The 19019-nt window shown below is 40.2% G+C and overlaps 1 protein-coding gene and 1 long non-coding RNA gene across 12 annotated transcripts in view; one reads left to right on the forward strand and one right to left on the reverse strand.

Annotated features, from left to right (window-relative positions):
* The window catches only part of CDKL4 (cyclin dependent kinase like 4), an 82587-nt gene that overhangs the window by 58894 nt on the left and 4674 nt on the right, over positions 1-19019 (forward strand). For 8 of the 10 annotated variants that reach the window (XM_072770449.1, XM_072770444.1, XM_072770448.1 and 5 more), the window contains 2 exons: positions 4882-4928; positions 6567-7489. In XM_072770449.1, the coding sequence (XP_072626550.1) occupies positions 4882-4928; positions 6567-6681 (162 nt within the window). In that variant the 3' untranslated portion in view covers positions 6682-7489. Of the gene's footprint in view, positions 1-4881; positions 4929-5033; positions 7490-19019 lie in introns of those variants that run through there. The other 2 variants (XM_072770451.1, XM_072770454.1) reach the window with 2 other exon arrangements.
* Positions 1-19019, reverse strand: part of LOC140601486 (uncharacterized) — a 66197-nt gene that overhangs the window by 20628 nt on the left and 26550 nt on the right. The window contains exon 1 of one of the 2 annotated variants that reach the window (XR_012004498.1): positions 16703-17096. The exons of the other annotated variant lie outside the window; for it this stretch is intronic. This is a non-coding gene — a long non-coding RNA (uncharacterized lncRNA). Of the gene's footprint in view, positions 1-16702; positions 17097-19019 lie in introns of those variants that run through there. 2 annotated transcript variants of the gene reach the window in all.

A 19019-nucleotide genomic window follows, 5' to 3' on the forward strand; every position in this document is an offset into this window, starting at 1 on the left:
TGTTGTGTACACTAGTCACTGACCATATCTCTCAATACAGTCACATTGAAAATGTTGTGTCTGCTTATGGTTTTAGAATATATTAGTATAGAATATATTAGTATAGAAGTAGGTCTATTTCAAATCACATGAAATTGTAGCTGTAGTATTAATTAGCACATGATCATTAGCATAATGACAACTTATAGTACAGAAACAATTTACTACAAAGCAGTTTTAGTTATTGTGTTAAATATACATAATATCTTAAAAACTTAGCTTAAGATATTTAGAAAACCTAAATATGGGCTTAAATACTTTGGTGACCTTATTTGTATATATAACTTAATCTAAATATGTTCTTTAGCTTATTTTAATAAAAGTTAGAAATATTTCTGTCTCCTTATTTTTGTTCAACTCACCTATTAATCCATTGCCTAATACTTTGTATTTAAATGAGAGAAACTGTCATATTCATATATAAATTTCAGAACCTTTTATTTCATTTCCTCGCAGTTGGACTATCTGAACAGTTGATGTAGCAACTATTCCTTTTTGTGCCTTGCGTTGGCAATTTTCACAAATGGGGAAATTAACAAAATCTTTTCCAGTCCAACCCAATAGATGCTTATCCCTGAGAACATTCACTTTGAGGCTGTAAGATTCTTTTTCTTTCAATTCATCAAAATAGTTCTCTGACCCTTCCTAATATGTAAGCTACAAAATACGAAATTCTCTTGCAACTTCAATTCCAAATCATCACAATGGTTTCTGTTGTAGGTTTAAAAAGGTGAAGAGGCTCAAGACAGAACTTAGAGCAATGATCAAAAGAGAGAAAAACAATTAGTAAAGTAATGAATGAGGTCATTCTTTAAAGATGCTTCAATTCTTTTATTTTCTTTTGAACTAATCTTTCTGCTTTCATTATTTTTTTTTTAAGATTTTATTTATTCTATATACTCTAGAGAATCTGACAATCATTCTTCTCTGCTACCCATTGGCCTCTCTCTTTGGATCCTATTTATTTTAGTCCAGGCTACTATGCTTCCAAAGAAGACAATCTTGGGATGCCTGGGTGGCTCAGCAGTTGAGCGTCTGCCTTTGGCTCAGAGCATGGTCCTGGGATCAAGTCCCACATCAGGCTCCCTGCAGTGAGCCTGCTTCTCCCTCTGCCTATGTCTCTGCCTCTCTCTCTCTCTCTCTCTCTCTCTCTCTGTGTGTGTGTGTGTGTGTGTGTGTCTTATGATTAAATAAAATCTTTAAAAGAAAAAAAAGAGGAAAATCTTCTCATAAACCGTGTGTAACTGCCCTACGCAGGAAATCTAAAACACTATAATGAACAAATGATCCAAATGTTGGATTTTACAAATACATGAGTACATTCTTGGTAGAAATTGACTTGATCTCTTTACAGTGGCCCAAGAGAAACTTTCCTTCTTTTTGCAAGAAAAATATTCCCATCTTTGTTAGATAACTGTATAGGTGCCAGACTATTAGTTTTCAACCTTTTGCCCAAAACAAGAGTCAGTCAGTCTGGGTACTGGTGAGTGTTTTTAACCAGTGCTCCTTACTCATCTTCCCATTTAGCAGACACAAGTTAGTGATCATCTTTGTGCTTTTAGGGAAAAGGCTTATCTAAATTTCACAAAAAAAAAGAGTTTCTCCTCATTCAGAAAGGTCTCTAGCACCTTTGAGTATTCAGGATGACTGGTTCCATCATCTTTCCACATTTTCCCTCTCTCTGAACCAGAAAGACATCCTACCAGAGGTCATATTTTGGCTTTGCCACTTTCAGGTCATGACCTTTGATCATCAATGTCTTCAACTCTACAGTGAGAATAATAACACTTACCTGAAATGAGAATCTTAATACCTGAGGTCATGAGAAGTATTACATGAAACAATGATGTTAATGTGCTTTGTAATAGAGTATATGATGACTGATTATTACTTTTATTACCTTCTGGGGTTTGGGAATATATTAACTTCTACATTAATATCTAGCCCTTTGAGGGATCCCTGGGTGGCGCAGCGGTTTGGCGCCAGCCTTTGGCCCAGGGCGCGATCCTGGAGACCCGGGATCGAATCCCACATCAGGCTCCCGGTGCATGGAGCCTGCTTCTCCCTCTGCCTATGTCTCTGCCTCTCTCTCTCTGTCTCTCTGTGACTATCATAAATAAATAAAAAAAATTAAAAAAAAATTAAAATATCTAGCCCTTTGAAAGAAATCAAGAGAATTTTTGCTATTTCACTTATTTATTGTTCTTTAAATGGAAATAGAGTTGACATACAATACTATAACAGTCTCAAGCATACAACATAGTGATTCGACATTTATATATGGGTTGAAGTGTTCCTCACAGTACGTGTATTACCAGCTGTCACCATATAAAGTCATTACAATATTGTTGACTACATTCCCTGTGCTGTACTTTTCATCCCCATGACTTAATTATTTCCTAGCTGGAAATTTGTACTTCCTAATACCCTTCACCTAATTTGCCCATCCCCCACCATGCTCCCCAACAATCTAGACTTTTTTTTTTTAAAGACAGTGGTTGCCATGTTTCCTCCCAAAAAGTGTGAGACCTCATCCTTCTCAACTGCTCATATCTTCCATGTAGTGGCTTGTGCATTTCCAACAGGAAAAGGCCCTTATTTTCCAGCAGACAGAAATGCCAACTTTTTCTTTTTACGTCAGTTGAATTTATTGACATTATTAAAAATGTTTGCTTATTGTCTAGCAAACACTATCAAGTTATCAAGTACTAGGCAGACACAGAAAAAAATAAGCCTTCAAGGAAATATATAGCCACCAAGAAGAAACAGCCTGATGGGCTTATTAAGACCTCACCAGAAAACGTAGAGAAGACACGAACATCAGAATCATAATCTGACCATAACTCCCAAGAAATTTCCTAAGGGGTTGAATCATCAGAGATAGAAGAATTGGCTGGGGAGGTACAACTAAATTTTGATTACGAAACATTTTAGGGGGCAGCCTGGTGGCTCTGGTTTAGCGCCATCTTCAGCCCAAGGCCTGATCCTGGAGACCCCGGATCAAGTCCCACATCGGGCTCCCTGCATGGAGCCTGCTTCTCCCTCTGTGTTTCTGCCTTTCTCTGTCTGTGTCTCTCATGAATAAATAAATAAAATCTTTTTTAAAAGCATTTTAGGAATGGGAATACACAAAGCAAATTTGGTATTGTGTGTGTCCAGGATGGTTAGCTATTGGAAATTCAACTACAGAAGAAAAAAAAAAAAAAAGGCAAGAGACCAATGCTAGAGACCGAAGTCTTCATTTAATGTGTGTGTGTCCTGGCAAGGAAATCATATGAACAATTTGTATTTGTGAGGCACTGCTGTGAGTGAGAAAAAAAGTCCCAATCTTTGAGGAATGCCTGCAGTGAAAGGAAAAACAAAAAAGGAGAGGAACTGTCAGAATTGCATCTAGGGGAAGAATTGGCATTTGTCACTTGTCCTGCCATAGTCCTCATCTCAAGATCACCTTTCCACCGTTCCTCCCTTCCTCTTGCATAATTATCCTCCTTTCTACACATTTACTTTTCTTGGATTTAAATCCCTATCCTATGTCATTAGTTTCTTCCTTCACCAAAAACCCATCATTGCACTTTCTACTCTGACAGAAAAGAGCAGAAATTCCTCCAATATCCAATTGCCTCCCCTGTAGGTTTGGCTAATCTCCCCCTTCTACTACCTGCAATTTTCAGGTCAGAAAAAAATCATACTGTATTTAGTCTAAAATATAAGAATCCTCTGTAAAACACCAGCACTACCTTATATAAGTTTGAAAATAATCTTAGATTGAATTCAAACAAGTCTCTAAAATATATTTGTTTTAGAGGGACAGCTAGCTGGCTCAGTTAGTAGAGCATGCAACTCTTGATCTAAGGGTCATGACTTCAAGTCCCACATTGGGTGTAGAGCTTGCTTAAACACACACACACACATTTGTTTTAGAGACTGACATCTCTTTAGATGTCATACTCTTTATTCTTCCTTTAATGTGATCACTTTTAGCAGAAAAATCCCTCACCAAAATTGATTCCATCAAATGTGTCCTCTAAATCACAGGTTCTTAGCCATGAGTTGGCCTCAAGAGATCTGTTGGGAGTCCCCTTTTCCATTTCCAAATCCAGATTCTATAATGTAATTCAGGGCTACTGTTGCCCCAAACTCCAGGAAGTTCTGCAGGGTTAGCATCTAGACAGCTCTCAGGACTTCCAACCAAGGACAAAGGACCTCTTCCCTCTTGCCCTGGCACTCACCAGTTTGCCTTCCCCTGCATCTTGAGCCTTTACACTTGAAATAGAGCAAGACCATGACTAATTCTGCCCAGAAGCTGCTTGGCCTAGAAGAGATAAAAATCTCTTCCTCATTCTACTTTAAATATTTAACATTTAGAAATCCATCTGGGTTCCAGAGTAATTCCACTGAGAAGATTAGGGAGATAAAGTACCAGTTGGGATTTTTGTGTGAATTTATTTAAAGGAATAGCTTTCCCAAGAGCTGTTTGTCATCAGTATGCTGAGAAAATGGACATGTGGGCTTCCCTGGGTGACACTATTGAGTGGCTACAGGGCAACATCAGAGCACTGGTCTCTCTTTAGGGATTGGGAGTGGAGGCCACCACAGGGGGTAAGAAATGGAGGTAGAAATATGCTGACAGCAAACTGTGGGCTTCAGGTATTTACTAGTGCCACACTCAGGCATCATTCCTAACAAAGAGCATGCACCAGAGCTAAGTGGGCAAAGGGCAATAGGTTCTAGCTCTATGTTTTTAAGGATCCTTCTGACCAAGAGATATTTTGTGAAATGATATAAACAGCTGTCATTATTCTCTTGTCCCGTATATGTGTCCTCTTTCCCTCCTTTTCTCAGGTCTGTCACAGATTGAATGGAGAAGTGAGGACAGAGAAAGAGCCCAGGTAGGGATCATGCTCTGTCTGCTTCACAAAGAAGGAACTAGTCCTGTATTCTTCCACCGTCCCAAGCTACTCTAAGATCTCCTTTCTCCAACCTGTCTGCTACAGAGAGCTAGCTCCATGGTGGCAAGTGCAAAATCCTGAGGGTGCAGTTGCTTTGCAGGAGCCCTGCTGTCAATTTTTCAGCAATCCAAAAATATTTAAGAGGTATTAGAGAGTTTACGTTATATTCAACACTGGGCTTGGGATTTGCTGTTGTTTTGTTTTGCCTTTGTAAGCACTTTAAACTACTTGTTGCCATAGATTATGGCATACTATAAATAGATAAGCTGGATGCCACTCTGAAGAGGGAAAGTACCATTTTTGCCCAATAAGTGCACATCCTTTGATCAGTAACATCAACAAGGAAGAACACATAAGGCTGGCAGATAGCTATTAAGTACAGGTGAAATTGAAACTTCAATTTTCAAATTGCACAGTTCCTAAGGATTAAAGTAAATCTTTGGCCAAGATCTGCAAGAAGACTCCATCGAGGTAACATTGCTTGCAGATTTTCCAGGGATCTCAGTATATAAAATCCTTGAACATTTTTTACAATATTTTAATTTTATATCAACTTGTTAACCATCAGAACCTATGTGGCACAAATTTACATGGTGTTTTCTGTTTGTTTGTTGTTTTAATTTTCAAAATTTCGGGGTTTAAGGTTATTTTTTTAGTACATTCTACCCTGCAACATGGGGCTGGAACTTAGGACCCCAAGATTAAGAGCTTTATGCTCCACTGACTTAGCCAGCCAGGCACCCCTTAATTTTCAGAATTTCTAAACCCACAAGGGAGCAACAATGACCAATGCAGTTGGATATTTTAGGAAGTTTGATAGGATCAAAGCTAGAGAGAAGCATTAAGTAGTAATAGAAATCTCAAGCCTTATGTCGTAGAAAGGAAAGAAATATTTTAAATCAATATTCTAAATATAAAGCAGCTATCATGCTTGAAATACAAATCATTGATGCATTATGGAGGCAAATTATGTTTTTTTTCTCTTTAAAGATCTTATTTATTGATTTTTACTTATTTATTTTTTTGAGAAAGAGAGTGCAAACACGAGCAGGAGGTTGGGGGAGGGCAAAGAGAGAGGGATAAGCAGATTCCTGAGCAGGGAGCCCGACTCAGGGCTCAATCCCAGGACCCCAAGATCATGACCTGAGCCAAAGGCAGACGCTTAACTGACTGAGCCATCCAGGCATCCATGGCTCTTTCGATTAATCCTTAATTTCACTGATTTAGGCATGTATCATATATTGCATTATATATTACCATATCTTTTCTTTCTTTTTTTAAATTCAATTTGCCAATATATAGTATAACACCCAGTGCTCATCCCACCAAGTGCCCTCCTCAGTGCCCGTCACCCAGTCACCCCATTCCCTTACCCACCTCCCCTGCTGCAACCCTTTGTTTCCCAGAGTTAGGAGTCTCTCATGGTTTGTCTCCCTCTCTAATTTTCCCCACTCAGTTCTCCTCCTTTCCCTTAAGGTCTCTTTCACTGTTTCTTATATTCCACATATGAGTGAAAGCATATGATGATTGTCCTTCTCCGTACCACCTCTTTTCTGATGACCTTTATGTTCTTGGTAGATTAACTGATCCAAGGGAACTAAATTACGTGAAGCCCTCCTCAGATGTCAGGCACTGGACGACTGGATGCTTTATACATACTCTCCCCAATATGGGAGTAAATAGGTATTGTTAGCCACATTTTACAAGTAAGAAATCTTAGGTTCACAAAGGTAGCCAGGACTGGGCAGAGCCGGCTTTTAAATTTTCAGAAAACTTCTGCCAAACTTTTCACTTATTTTTGCATTTAAAGGTGGTAAGCATTAGTTGTCTGAAGCCAGGTCCCTTGCTTTGGGGCATTTTCAATTTTCGCTGAATTCTTACACCCTGATATTTGTAATTTCTCTAAGGCCAATCTTAACTAAAGTAACTATATAACATGTGTCCTTAGCTAACTGGCTAGCCCCAAACTATAACAATGTGTTGTCTCTTTTGGGTAGATCTCATCACATTTGTAAATAAAGGCATCTGCATATTCCTCCTCTGTATATGCAAAGGCCTGGCTCTAACCGAAGTGGATGGTACTGAAATTATCATGAAATATGAACAGTCATATGAATGCTACAAAAAAAAATTTAAATCAGAGTCCTTTGTGAGAGCTCACCAAACATCTGATTTTATAGATAAGAAAGCCAAGGCCAAGGCCAAAAGAAATGTTAAACACAGGTTAACTGGGTTGTCAGAACTGTATTTATTTATTTAACTATGTGGTCTCCCTGCTGCCTGATTTGATAATGGATTTGAAGTAGCGTCTATGTATAATAATTATAAAATAAAATGGAGGGATAATTTCCAAAAGCAAGAATGATGAAAATGTTCTAAAATAAGACAGTGGTGACGGTTATACAATCTATATCTATACTAAAACCATCCAATTGTGTACTTTAAGGGGATAAATTTTATGATATGTGAATTATACCTCAATAAAACTCACTTTTGATAAAGACTAGTTCTATATGCATTTTTCTATATTTATATTTATTTTATTTTTTTAGATTTATTGGCTTATTTTAGAGAGAGACAGAGAGAAAGCACATATATGTGTGAGAGCAGGGGGAGGAGCAGAGGGAGAAAGAGAGAGTCCTCAGGGAGATTCCCTACTAAGCACCGAGCCCAACACAGGGCTCCATCTCAGGACTCCAATATCATAATCTGAGCTGAAATCAAGAGCCAGATGCTTAACCGACTGAACCACCCAGGCGCCCTTATATTTATGTTTTAAAATAGGATAGAGGATAAAACCATGCATTAATGACTTTTTTAATTTTTAATTTTTATTTTTTACAATCTCTTTTCTGAATCCCATGTCAGAGTACTGTTAGTGAATTGGCCTGCATCACATTAGCTTAATGCAAGAACATTGATCTATTGCCTCCATTTCTTTGTTGTAGACTATTAGCCAGTTTTCAAAGTTTCTAATGGAGTTTTCAAATAAAACTCTGAAATATATTTCAAAAGAGAGTATGTTTTTCCCATGAGAAATTCTCTGAGTAAACTGAAGGCCATAAACTAAGCAGTCTTGCTGATTTTTATTAAGAAATAGAAAGTTAAATCTGTTACTCTTTATATATAGGCATACATTTATGTACAAGCATATGTTTTAAGCAGAATACTTTAAGATCAGTACACACAAATTGATCTAGGACTTTTTCTTCAAATTTGTCATAGGATATAAGGAGCTCAGAAAAGGGCTTGAAAACAAAGATATTCATCCTAGGATGATCATTATTTATATAATGAAAAGGTGGAAACAAATCCAAATATCCAAAAGGAAATTTTAGGGAATAGTAGAATATTGTACAGCACTTTAAAAATGTAGTTTTTATTTATTTTAAAACAGTATCACTTTTCTGATCAAAGAAATAATAATATCCACATTATTTTAAAATTTTAAGCCTCCAATTATTTCCCCAAAATTCCTCCTCTTACGGGATAATCAAAATTATGTGCTTGGTGACTATCTTATATGATCACCCTATAATATGGCTTTGCAGCTTGCTTTGTGCACTTTGTAATGAATCTTTATACATCAGTTCCTGCAGTTTGCCCCGGTCTTTGTTTTTTTTAAACATTGTTTTTAAAAGTATTCAAAACTTAGGGAGATATTTATGATACAGAGTTAAGTTTTAGGAAAAAAAAAAAAACAGAATACAAAACATTGTACGTGGTATGATCCTAACCTGGGTAGGAGGGAGGAGTGACAGATTACACATTTACATAAAAGAATTAACACATTATTAGTAATAGCCCTAAGTGGTAAAATCGTTACTTTCTTCTATATAAAATTTTATATTTTTCAAATTCTCTGTGTTGAGCATGTTAAAAATAGCATTGGCTTTTTCAATTTCCAAAAATAATTTAGGTTCCTCATAGGCAATCTGGAAAATGCAGATAAACCCAAATAAGAAAATAGGAAGTCACTCATGATCCAACAACACAGAGATAATAACTGTCACCACTTATATTTTTTAAACAACTTTGTGTGTTTTACAAAAATAAAATAATATGGTCATAATTTTTTCCCTTTGTCACTGAAATATATTGTCAACATTTTAATAATTTCATTAAATAGTTTTCTACGAAATGATCTTTTGGTTTCCCAAGACCATAATTCATATGTAGGATTTAGTTATTACTAGTTTTTGCTCTCATAATTGATGTACTGAACATTTATAAAGATAATTCTTTATGTATATATTCTGTACAATATCTTCATCTGATAAATAGCTAGAAATGGAAGTGCTGAGTTAGACAGTCTGCAAAATCTTCTGCTACTTATTGCCAAAGCAATCTTCAGAAAAGATTTGGCAAGTTTTCTCCCCAGCAGTGATATGAGAAAGTGGTCATTTTCCATACTTGTGGCAGTGGTAGGCGTTATCAATCTGGAAAATTTTATTATATTTTTCTCTTAATTGGAAAATTAAAAAATGTTTTTATAGAAAATTTAAAATGTACAAATAAGCAAAGGGAAGAAAATAAAGTCACTAAGAATATCATCAACCACTGATTCTATGTGTGAGTATATATATGTATTCATATGCACATTACATATATACTTCTTAATCTAATAAAATTAAATCATGTAATAAATAACTAATATTTATTAAGCATTAACTATTCATTATATCCTATGCTATGTGTTTAAATTATCTCATTAAATTCTTTTTTTCTTAAGATTTTATTTATTTATTCCTGAAAGAGAGAGAGAGAGGCAGAGACACAGGCAGAGGGAGAAGCAGGCTCCATACAGGGAGCCCGAAGTGGGACTCGATCCCAGGACTCCAGGATCACACCCTGAGCTGAAAGCAGGTGCCCAACCGCTGAGCCACCCAGACGTCCCATCTTTTTTTTTTAAGATTTTATTTATTTGACAGAGAGATAGAGCCAGTGACCACAAGCAGGGGAGGGGCAAAGGGAGAGGGATAAGGAGGTTCCCCACTGAGCAAGGAGCCCAGTGAGAGGCTCATCCCAGGACCCTGGGATCATGACCTGAGCCAAAGGCCCCCCAGCACCCCATCTCATTAAATTCTATAAGATAGTATTTTTTTTTTAAAGATTATATTTATTCATGAGAGACACAGAGAGAGAGAGAGGCAGAGACACAGGCAGAGGGAGAAGCAGGCTCCATGCAGGGAGCCTGACGTGGGACTCGATCCCAGGTCTCCAGGATCATGCCCTGGGCTGAAGGCAGTGCTAAACCGCTGAGCCACCTGGGCTGTCCAAGATAGTATTTTTAAAAGATTTTTTGTTTAAATAATCTCTACATCCAACATAGAACTTGAACTTACAACCCCAAGATCAAGAGTAACGTGCTCTACAGACTGAGCCAGCCACGTACCCTTAAACAGTATTTTTAATATATAGTATGTCTATTTTTGAAAAAGAAAAACTGAGGGATGCCTGGGTGGCTCAGTCAGTTGAGGGTCTGCCTTCAGCTCAGGTCATGATCCTGGAGTCCCAGGATCTGCCCTGTATCTGGCTCCCTACTCAGTGGGGGGGAATCTACTCCCTCTGCCTCTCCCCCTGCTCGCTCGCGTGCTCCCTCTCTCTCTCTCTCCCTCTTTCTCTCTCACTCTCTCTCTCTCAAGTAAATAAATAAAATCTTTAAAAAAAAACTTTTAAAAAAAGAAAAAACTGAGAGATTAAGAAATTTGCCCATGGTCATATAGCTAACATGTGGCAGAGCTGAGATTAAACTGTCTTTATTTAGAGTCCCTGTTCTTATATCCATTAGGAACCCCTAGAAGGGGTATTCCCTGTCATAGGGGACAGTCAACTTTGCTAAAAGCATAAGTACTGACTCAACCTCTTTACTTAAACAAGACTATTTACCACTTTTAACTAAAAGGATGCTTGTATATACATACATAAATACATAAATAAACACCTAAATAAATAAATGAAGGGAGGACAAAGCTTCTTTCAGGTGAATTCCAAATAATCTTTGTAAATATTATTCCCTCCAAGAAGTGGAGCCCAGTTTTCCTCTCCTTGAATGCAGGTTAGACTTAGTAACTCTTCCAAAGAATAGAATATGGAAAGGGACAAAATAGTGACTTGAGAGTTGAGAAACCCCACCTACCTGTGTGATCCAAGTTAGCATCACCAGTGACCAGCCGCGGTGATGTCCTATACCCCCAATCTGGTATGAAGAGAAGGGTACTTCACCTCTGGTATTCTTCCCACAACCCATAATCTCAGTGTAATAATGAGAAAAAACATGAGATGAACCATATTTGAGTCTACAAAATACCTAACCAATACTCTACAGAACTGTCAAGGTTGTGAAAGAGAAAGACCAGGAAAGGAGATGCAGAGAGCAGAGGAGATGTGACTCAGTGCAACATGGGATCCCAGACTGGATACTAAAACAGCAAAAGGACATTGATAGAGAAGCTAGTGAAACCCAAGTAAATTCTGGAATTCGACTAATGGTAATGAACTGATACTGGTTTCCTGGCTTTCACAAATGTGCCGCGGTAATGTAAGATGTTAACATTAGGGGAATATGGGTCAGGGGTATACAGGAACTATAAGTAATATCTGCAACCTTTCTGTAAGTCTAGAATTATTCCAAAATAAGAAGCTCTGTTGTTGTCCTTTTTTAAGGGATACTTGTTTCAACATACACTTTTGGAGGCAGAGATTAGGTTCCAGTTGTGACAAGCTTTTCACATCATCAGGACCTGGACCAGTCTTCTCCCTTCTTGTCATTGCTTCCCAGTAAGGGTCCAGCGTTCAGCTGAGTGAGTGAGGAAAACTCAGATGGGGCAGGGCTGGCAGATCTCCAGGGCGTGATCCCAGGACTCCAACCCGTTTTTCTCTTAGTGTTGATTTTATAGTTTCTGCAAGACTGAAAGGCCTCTAGTCACTCATTTATTAGCCCATTCCTCTATTCCTAACCCAATTAGTAGCACAAGCAAAGGAGGTGGTAGTGTAGTCCACCCCTGGATTAACTAAGCAGCAGGGAAGTCTGGGGTTGGAAGCTTCTACTGTGGTGCTGCCTGGCATCATAAATGGCCCTGGAAAATAAAAGTGTGTTAAGATAACCAAGTCTTTCCAAGTTGGGCCCCACAGAATGGCTCCCAGAAGAAGGGTTGCCTGCCATCAGTGGGGTAGTGACCAGAGACTATACCATCAACATTCACATGGACATCATGGAATGGGCTTCAAGAGGCAAGCCCTTCAGGCACTCAACGAAATCTAGAAATTTGCCTTGAAGGAGATGGGAATGCCAGGTATGTGCATTGACACCAGGCTCAGCAAAGTATCTGGGTCAAAGGAATAAGAATGTGCTATACAGTATCCATGTTGTCTAGGAAACATGATGAGGATAAAAATTCACCAAACAAGCTTTATATGTTGGTTACCTATGTCCCTGTCACCACTTTCAAAAACTTCTGGACAATGTGGATGAGAACTAACCACTGATTGTCAAAGTCATAAAACCACATACATACATACACACAAAAGGTGGGGGGAAGGCAGGATAGAGAGAGAGGGGGGGAGAGAGGGATCACTAAGTCCCCAGAGAATAATATAACCCTATTTCTTATCTTTAGCTGGACTATCTCTGCAATATTTCTTTAGATTATGAACTGGGGCTGTTTCCCTGGTTACAAAGGCCAGCTCACTAGAACAAAGGGCACAGTGGTTGAATCAGTCCAGGAATTTGTAATGGCAAATGCTAGGCTTTCATGCAAATAGGTGTCCTAAGCATTGGGAAGAGACTATCTGTTGACTTGCAGACTGCTATAGCGCTCAACCACATTGTAATCTGCTGCTTCATTTTTTTTTACCTTGATAAATCATAAACTTCTATGCATGTTATTAAATGTTCTTCTATAAATCCTTTACAGATCTGATCTTCTCAAAATGGCTTAGGTAAATTAAGGGACACATATCAAAGGAATACCCTAGAGTTGTTTAAAAGAATGAGGTCATGATCCACGTGCTTACACTGAGTAATCTCTAAGAAGAATTAAGTGTAAAAAGCCAAGAGCAGAGTAGTGTGGTAGCAGTGTGCTACCATTATAAAATACACATATGCATAAATAATTAATATATAATCTAGTTATGCATATGTACATGTATAAAGGAAGAATGTCTCTGGAAAGATTGAAAAGGAAACTGGAATAATTGCCTTCAAGGAGGAAACTCAGTAGCTGGAGCGTAAGAGTAAAAAAAAGGTTTATTTTTATATCTTCTAAACATTTCATAAAATGCACAGTATTTAGTTCAAAGGGATAATTTTTTAAAAATTACATAATAGTTAATGCCTGCCCAGTATGTACATTAGGCTGTTCCCAATTATCACTATTATATATAATGCTTTGTGCCACATCTTAGTAGCTAAATCCTTGTCTATATTGATGCTAATTTTCCTCAAATAAATTTCTGCAAATGAAATTGCTGATTCAAAGATGGGAATATTTTTAGGATTTTTATAGGTTTTGCTAAGTTCTCCAGAAACAAATTAATTTACATATTTCTTTATACCATCACTATTTCCCCATACCTTCACTATCAAGAAAGGGTTTTCTTTTTCCTTTTCACTTTATTAGGATAAAATATAATGCCAGGGCACCTGAATGGCTCAGTCGGTTGGGCATCCAACTCTTGGTTTTGGCTCAGGTCATGATCTCAGAGTCATGAGATCAAGCCCCGACTTGGGCTCTGCACTGGGCATGGAGGCTGCTTGAGATTCTCTCTCTCTCCCTCTCCCTCTGCCCCTCTCTGCACACCCCCTACCCCCCTAAAATAAATTTTAAAATCTTTTTAAAAAGAAAAAAACTATAACACCATATATGTGTTTTTTAATTTCATGAGAAGCACATAGATGGTATGCTTTCCAAGTTTTTGTGTACATGAATGTATCATATAAGTTATAGATTTTAAAGTCAGAATACTTTTATCTCACAGCTTTGAAGACAGGGCTCCATTACCTTCTAACGGTAATGATCTTAAGATCGTTGATTGGCATTGCTGATCTTAAGCCTGACATTGTCTAACTTGGACCCTTTGTAAATGACCAGATTTCTTTTCTCCCCTCTGGAAGCCTTTAGAGTCTGGGCTTCATATTAGTTTGCTTTTGCTAGATTATGCCGTGTAACAACCTCAAAATCTTAGTGACCTACAACAAATATTTATTTCCTGCTCCTGTTACAGGGCAGTGGTTGTGGTTTGGCTACCGCAGGTTATGGTTTGAGAACAGGTTCATGTGTCTTCTCACTTAGACACCCAGGCTAAAGGAGCAGATGCTATACGGGGTATGCCCTTCTCATGGCAGAGGGCACAGGAACAAAAGGCCCGGTGGAAACTTGCAATGCCTCTAGAACCTTCTACTCAGGAGCAGTGCGGGTCCCACGGCAAACCACCAGACCAAGCCCAAGTCCACCTTCTCTTCTGAGTTTGAAAGTGTTCCCTAGGAAGCATCCAACCATGAATCCAGCCCCTGAATTTTTACAAAAATTCTACTCATACAAAGTAATGTGTGGGTAGCAGTCTAGCAGTCTTTACTAAGGATGGGGAGAAAAATGAGAAGATGGAGGCAGGATATCTATAGTGGCTCCAGAAAACTCCAAATTTGAATGTTGACATTCATGGGTAGAAGAGTCCTTTTATTCCCCTACCACAGAGGCCATTTCACTCCCACCTCACCCCATGTGGCAACCAGACATCCTGCTCTCCATCTTCCTCCCGCTCCTCCCTTCCCCACACTCTCCTCAGTTCTTGGAATTTGGGGATTAATATTTTGGAACTTGAGCAGGAAGCGAGTGACCTGACAGAAAAAGATTAAATATGCCTGTTCCAGTTATCTTTTGCTCCATAACAAACCGCCCCAAAACTTTGAGGCTGACAACAACAGCCATTTCATTATCTCTCACCCGTGTGTGGGTCAGCTGGGGCCCAGCGGGACCATGATTTCTGCTGGCCCCGCTCAGGGTGTCTCGTGCTGCTGCTCAAGCCAGATAGCGATGGGCCTGAAACAGCCAAGCCGGCCTCACCCCACACCTGCCTGGAAGGGGGCGCTGAGATGGGGCACCGGGCGGCCTGGCCTGTCTCCATGTCCCCTGGTAATTTCAGCGCCTTTCTCTCTGTGTGTGATCTCTCCACAACGTGCATCCAGCAGGGTGGCAGAACTTCTTACATGTGTGCTCGGGACTCCAAAATAGACAAAAGCAGACGCTGCCAGCCCCCTTAAAGCCAAGAACGGACAGGGTGTCACTTCTGCTACCTTCTATTAGCTAAAGTGAGGCCTGGGTTAGCGCTGATTCAGTGTGGCGAGGGACGTCCCAGGAGCAGGAATTAACAGGAGGCCCGCCTTTGGAGAGCGATCCCACCAGGCTTTAGATAACAGTTAATGGCATACATGCCTTCGTTAAGTGTGCTCATAAAGTAGTAATAAAAGTTAATACTCTCTGGCATTAGAGTACTGATATTAAACTGGGTATTTATTACTTTTTGATTGCTGATTGCAGATTTTGATCACTTGGACTCCTTGGTGCCCCCTTCCTGCCCCCCCTGAACAGATCTAGTTCCTCCGTGGGTTCCCTTTTATCCCTCTAATACACGTACGCCTTTTAAAGTCCATCAGCTAGACTTGGTTCATAAAGCGGGAGGCACCACCGCACCCTCACCTCTCCTTCTCCCTGCTAACTTCCAGCCCCATAATCTCTGTCGTCAGGGTTGGTAACATTTACAGGGTTCTGGACGGAGACTTGCTCTCCCTGCTTCTCTACAGACTGATTCTAAAAGCTCAAAGACCACAGGCGGTCAGGAGAGGCCTTTGTGTGGGCCACCGTGAGAACTTGGATGTGACTTGGAACGAGGTAAGGCCTTCACATCCTCCTCAGCTGCGGCCCTCAGCCCAGCCTCTGCTGGCTACCTGCAATCAGTGTTTTTTATTTTAATGAAAGAAAGGAGGGGAAGGAAAAGAGTGGGAGGGGAGGGGACGCGTGTGGCCACGTTAACCCGTCACAGCTGCAGCGGAGAGGGCAGAAAGGCGGGTAACCTTGTGACCGGACCAGGAGTCCTTTTTCTCCAAAGTGTTGCATGTAAAAAAAAAAAAGTCTTTCACGCTAGTGCGATTGTGGCCTTTGTGGGTGGGAAGCTGACGCTGCCACACTGACCATCCTTACAGCGATAAAGCCTCAAGGGCGCTGGCTGCAGGGTGGGGCCGGAGCGGGAAGCCGCCCGCCACTAGGCAAGCCCCTGGGGCCGCCACAGACCCTGAGGATGCATCTGCCCCACTGCTGCCTCCGAGTGATTTCTTTGTTCCCAAACTTTCCATAATGTCTCATGAAAGATTATAGCCTGGTACTGAGGCACCATGAACCGTTAGAGAGCTTCCAGCTAGAAGGGATGGAGCAGCCAGGAGGAGTCAAGGGATAACAGTGGAGTAACACCCTACACATCTGTAAATAGGAGACCCCAAAATTTGGTGATTCAGACTACAGAGAGGTTGACTTCCCTGTCACCTAATGGTCACAGGGCTGCACCGCCGTGGGCCCGGCCGTTCCTCACAGGCACTCAGGGCCATGAGGACGGCTGCTGTGCCACCCTTGACACGCAGCTCCCAGGGTCGGTTCAGTCATCGGTGTTTAAGCCACAGGAAGGGAGAAGAGGGAAAGTGGACGGCCAGGGATTCTTTTTACCTGAGACAGATGGAACTCTTCCTCACGTCCCCTGGGTTAGAGCTCAGTCAGCAGCCCGGGGGGAGGGAGGCTGCGCGGTGTGCTCCGGCTACCTCTCTTTCTTGTGGAAAAGAGGGTGTTTCCCTCCTGGTGGACAGCCAGCTCTCTCGGCTGCTGTGGTCACAGCAGAGACCAGGTGACGCCAGCCGGCGGTAAGCAGAGGGCAGCGGTGGTGCAAGGGCAGTGTGGCTGCTTGAGGACTTGACCCAGCGGGAGATTACAAGAGCAACATTCAGTGACTCGCCCGAGGCAGCAGACTTCAGCTGGAGGACCCTTGAAAGGGAATTAGCTATAAGGTTGCTGGGGATTTATCTTCCTAATTGCCATGATGAATGATTTTCCCCCCTTTGCTTTTATGGAGAGGAACTGTGGTAAAGTAGAAGGAAAAAGGGGCTGGAATTAGGAGACCTGGGTGTAAATCTTCGTTTTTTACCTGTCACTTAGTAACTTTGAAATCAGAAGTCTCTCATTTGGGGGCAGAGGGCACCTGGCTGGCTTTGTCCGTAGAGCATGTGACTCTTGATCAGGGGGGTAGTGAGTTCAAACCCCACGCTGGGTGTAGAGATTACTTGAACAAAAAAATCTTTACAAAAGTCTCTCATTTTTAGTTTCCTCATCTGCACACTGTCAAGACCCTTCCTTCTTAGCTTGCAAGATTGTTGAGTCAAACGAAAAGGATTTTAAAGGCCTCTGTAAACTATAAAATACTTTGCAGATTAAAAAAATTGCTCATGATAATAACTTGGTTTATCACACTATGAGATGACATATTGCAAGAATCTAAAAAAACAAAAAAACCCCACAAAACCCCTGGTCCTTTGGCAATCTCTTGTCTGCAAGCAAGAGCTCCGGGTTGAATGCAGTAAGTTCACATTGCCTCAGACCCACTTGGGAATGAGGGGAAGTTTATATGAAAACATTAATCAAGGATCATAAATCTGAAGGAATTGAAATAGGAGCCTCATTGCTTTCCTATATTTGCCATTTGGATACATGAACAGGAAGTACCCAATATCTGCCCAGCATCTTCCTGAGCTGAGCCTCTAATAGCCTTGCTTCTTCAGGACTTGTATAAAGAGGGAACTTTTATTTTTATTTATTTTTCAGATTTTATTTTTATTTATTTATTCAGGAGAGACACACACAGAGAAAGAGAGAGTCAGAGACACAGGCAGAGGGAGAAGCAGGCTCCATGCAGGGAGCCTGACATGGGACTCAATCCTGGGTCTCCAGGATTGCGCCCTGGGCTGAAGGCAGCACTAAACCGCTGAGCCACCAGGGCTGCCCAAGAGGGAACTTTTAGACAGAAAGACCTCAAACTTCATCTCCGGCTTCAAAGGATCATCTCTAAGAAACAGAACTTCTCCATAAATTCAATACAAAAGGCAAAGGAAAGAATGCTCACCAAATAAATCCCAAACCCAAATGCCAGCTATGAAGAATGTAGGAAAAGAGATCAAAATAATTTTTTTCTGGGAGTTTTTTTTTTTTTTTTTAATGACTCTAACATCCTGAAACTGTCCCATCATGGGCTCGTTATTATCAGAGCCAGCCCATCTAGGTAAACTGTGAGAAAGGCCATTTGCCTCTGTCTCCCAAACCTTCACACACAAACATGTTCTCATTCATAAGGCATTGGAAATCTACAGACATTGGACTTTCTCCCTTTACCCCAGGGAAACCCCATTCTCAGCAAAGGAGCTGAGGCACTCACTTTCTTTAAGGTGTAAATATTAGTAAAGCATAACATTTTATTCTTTTTTCATGTTTAAGATGAGATAACATTTTAATCTATTTGTGAAATTTCAGATACCAGCCAGCCCATTTCCCAAAAGTCTCACATAAAAAAAAAAAACAAAAACAAAAACAAAAAAAACAATCCTTGTTATAAACTTGCATCTTTGCCAATTTGTTCAATGAAAAACAAATTGGTATCTTCTGGTTTTAATTTGTATTCAATATAAACTTTTCATATGTGTTTTTGCCACTTGTGTGTTTTCTTTTGAATATCACTTACTCATGTCCTTTAGTAGCTCAGTAGAAAGCATTGGGCAGGGAGTTGAGAGACCTGGGAATCAGCCCCAGCCTACACACCTCAGGCCTGGGTTTCTTTCACTATAAAATGAGGGTGACTGGTTCAGGTGACCATGATCTTCTCTAAGAGCTCTAAAATGCACTGTTGAGCACATAATGACTGGCTTTCTGTAATTTTTCTTAAAAATAACTAATCACATAGACAAAAGTAAAACCAGGAGCCAAATCTTTTACCTCCTTTCCA

Source organism: Canis lupus, chromosome 12 (assembly GCF_048164855.1).
Source record: "Canis lupus baileyi chromosome 12, mCanLup2.hap1, whole genome shotgun sequence".
NCBI lineage: Eukaryota > Metazoa > Chordata > Mammalia > Carnivora > Canidae > Canis > Canis lupus.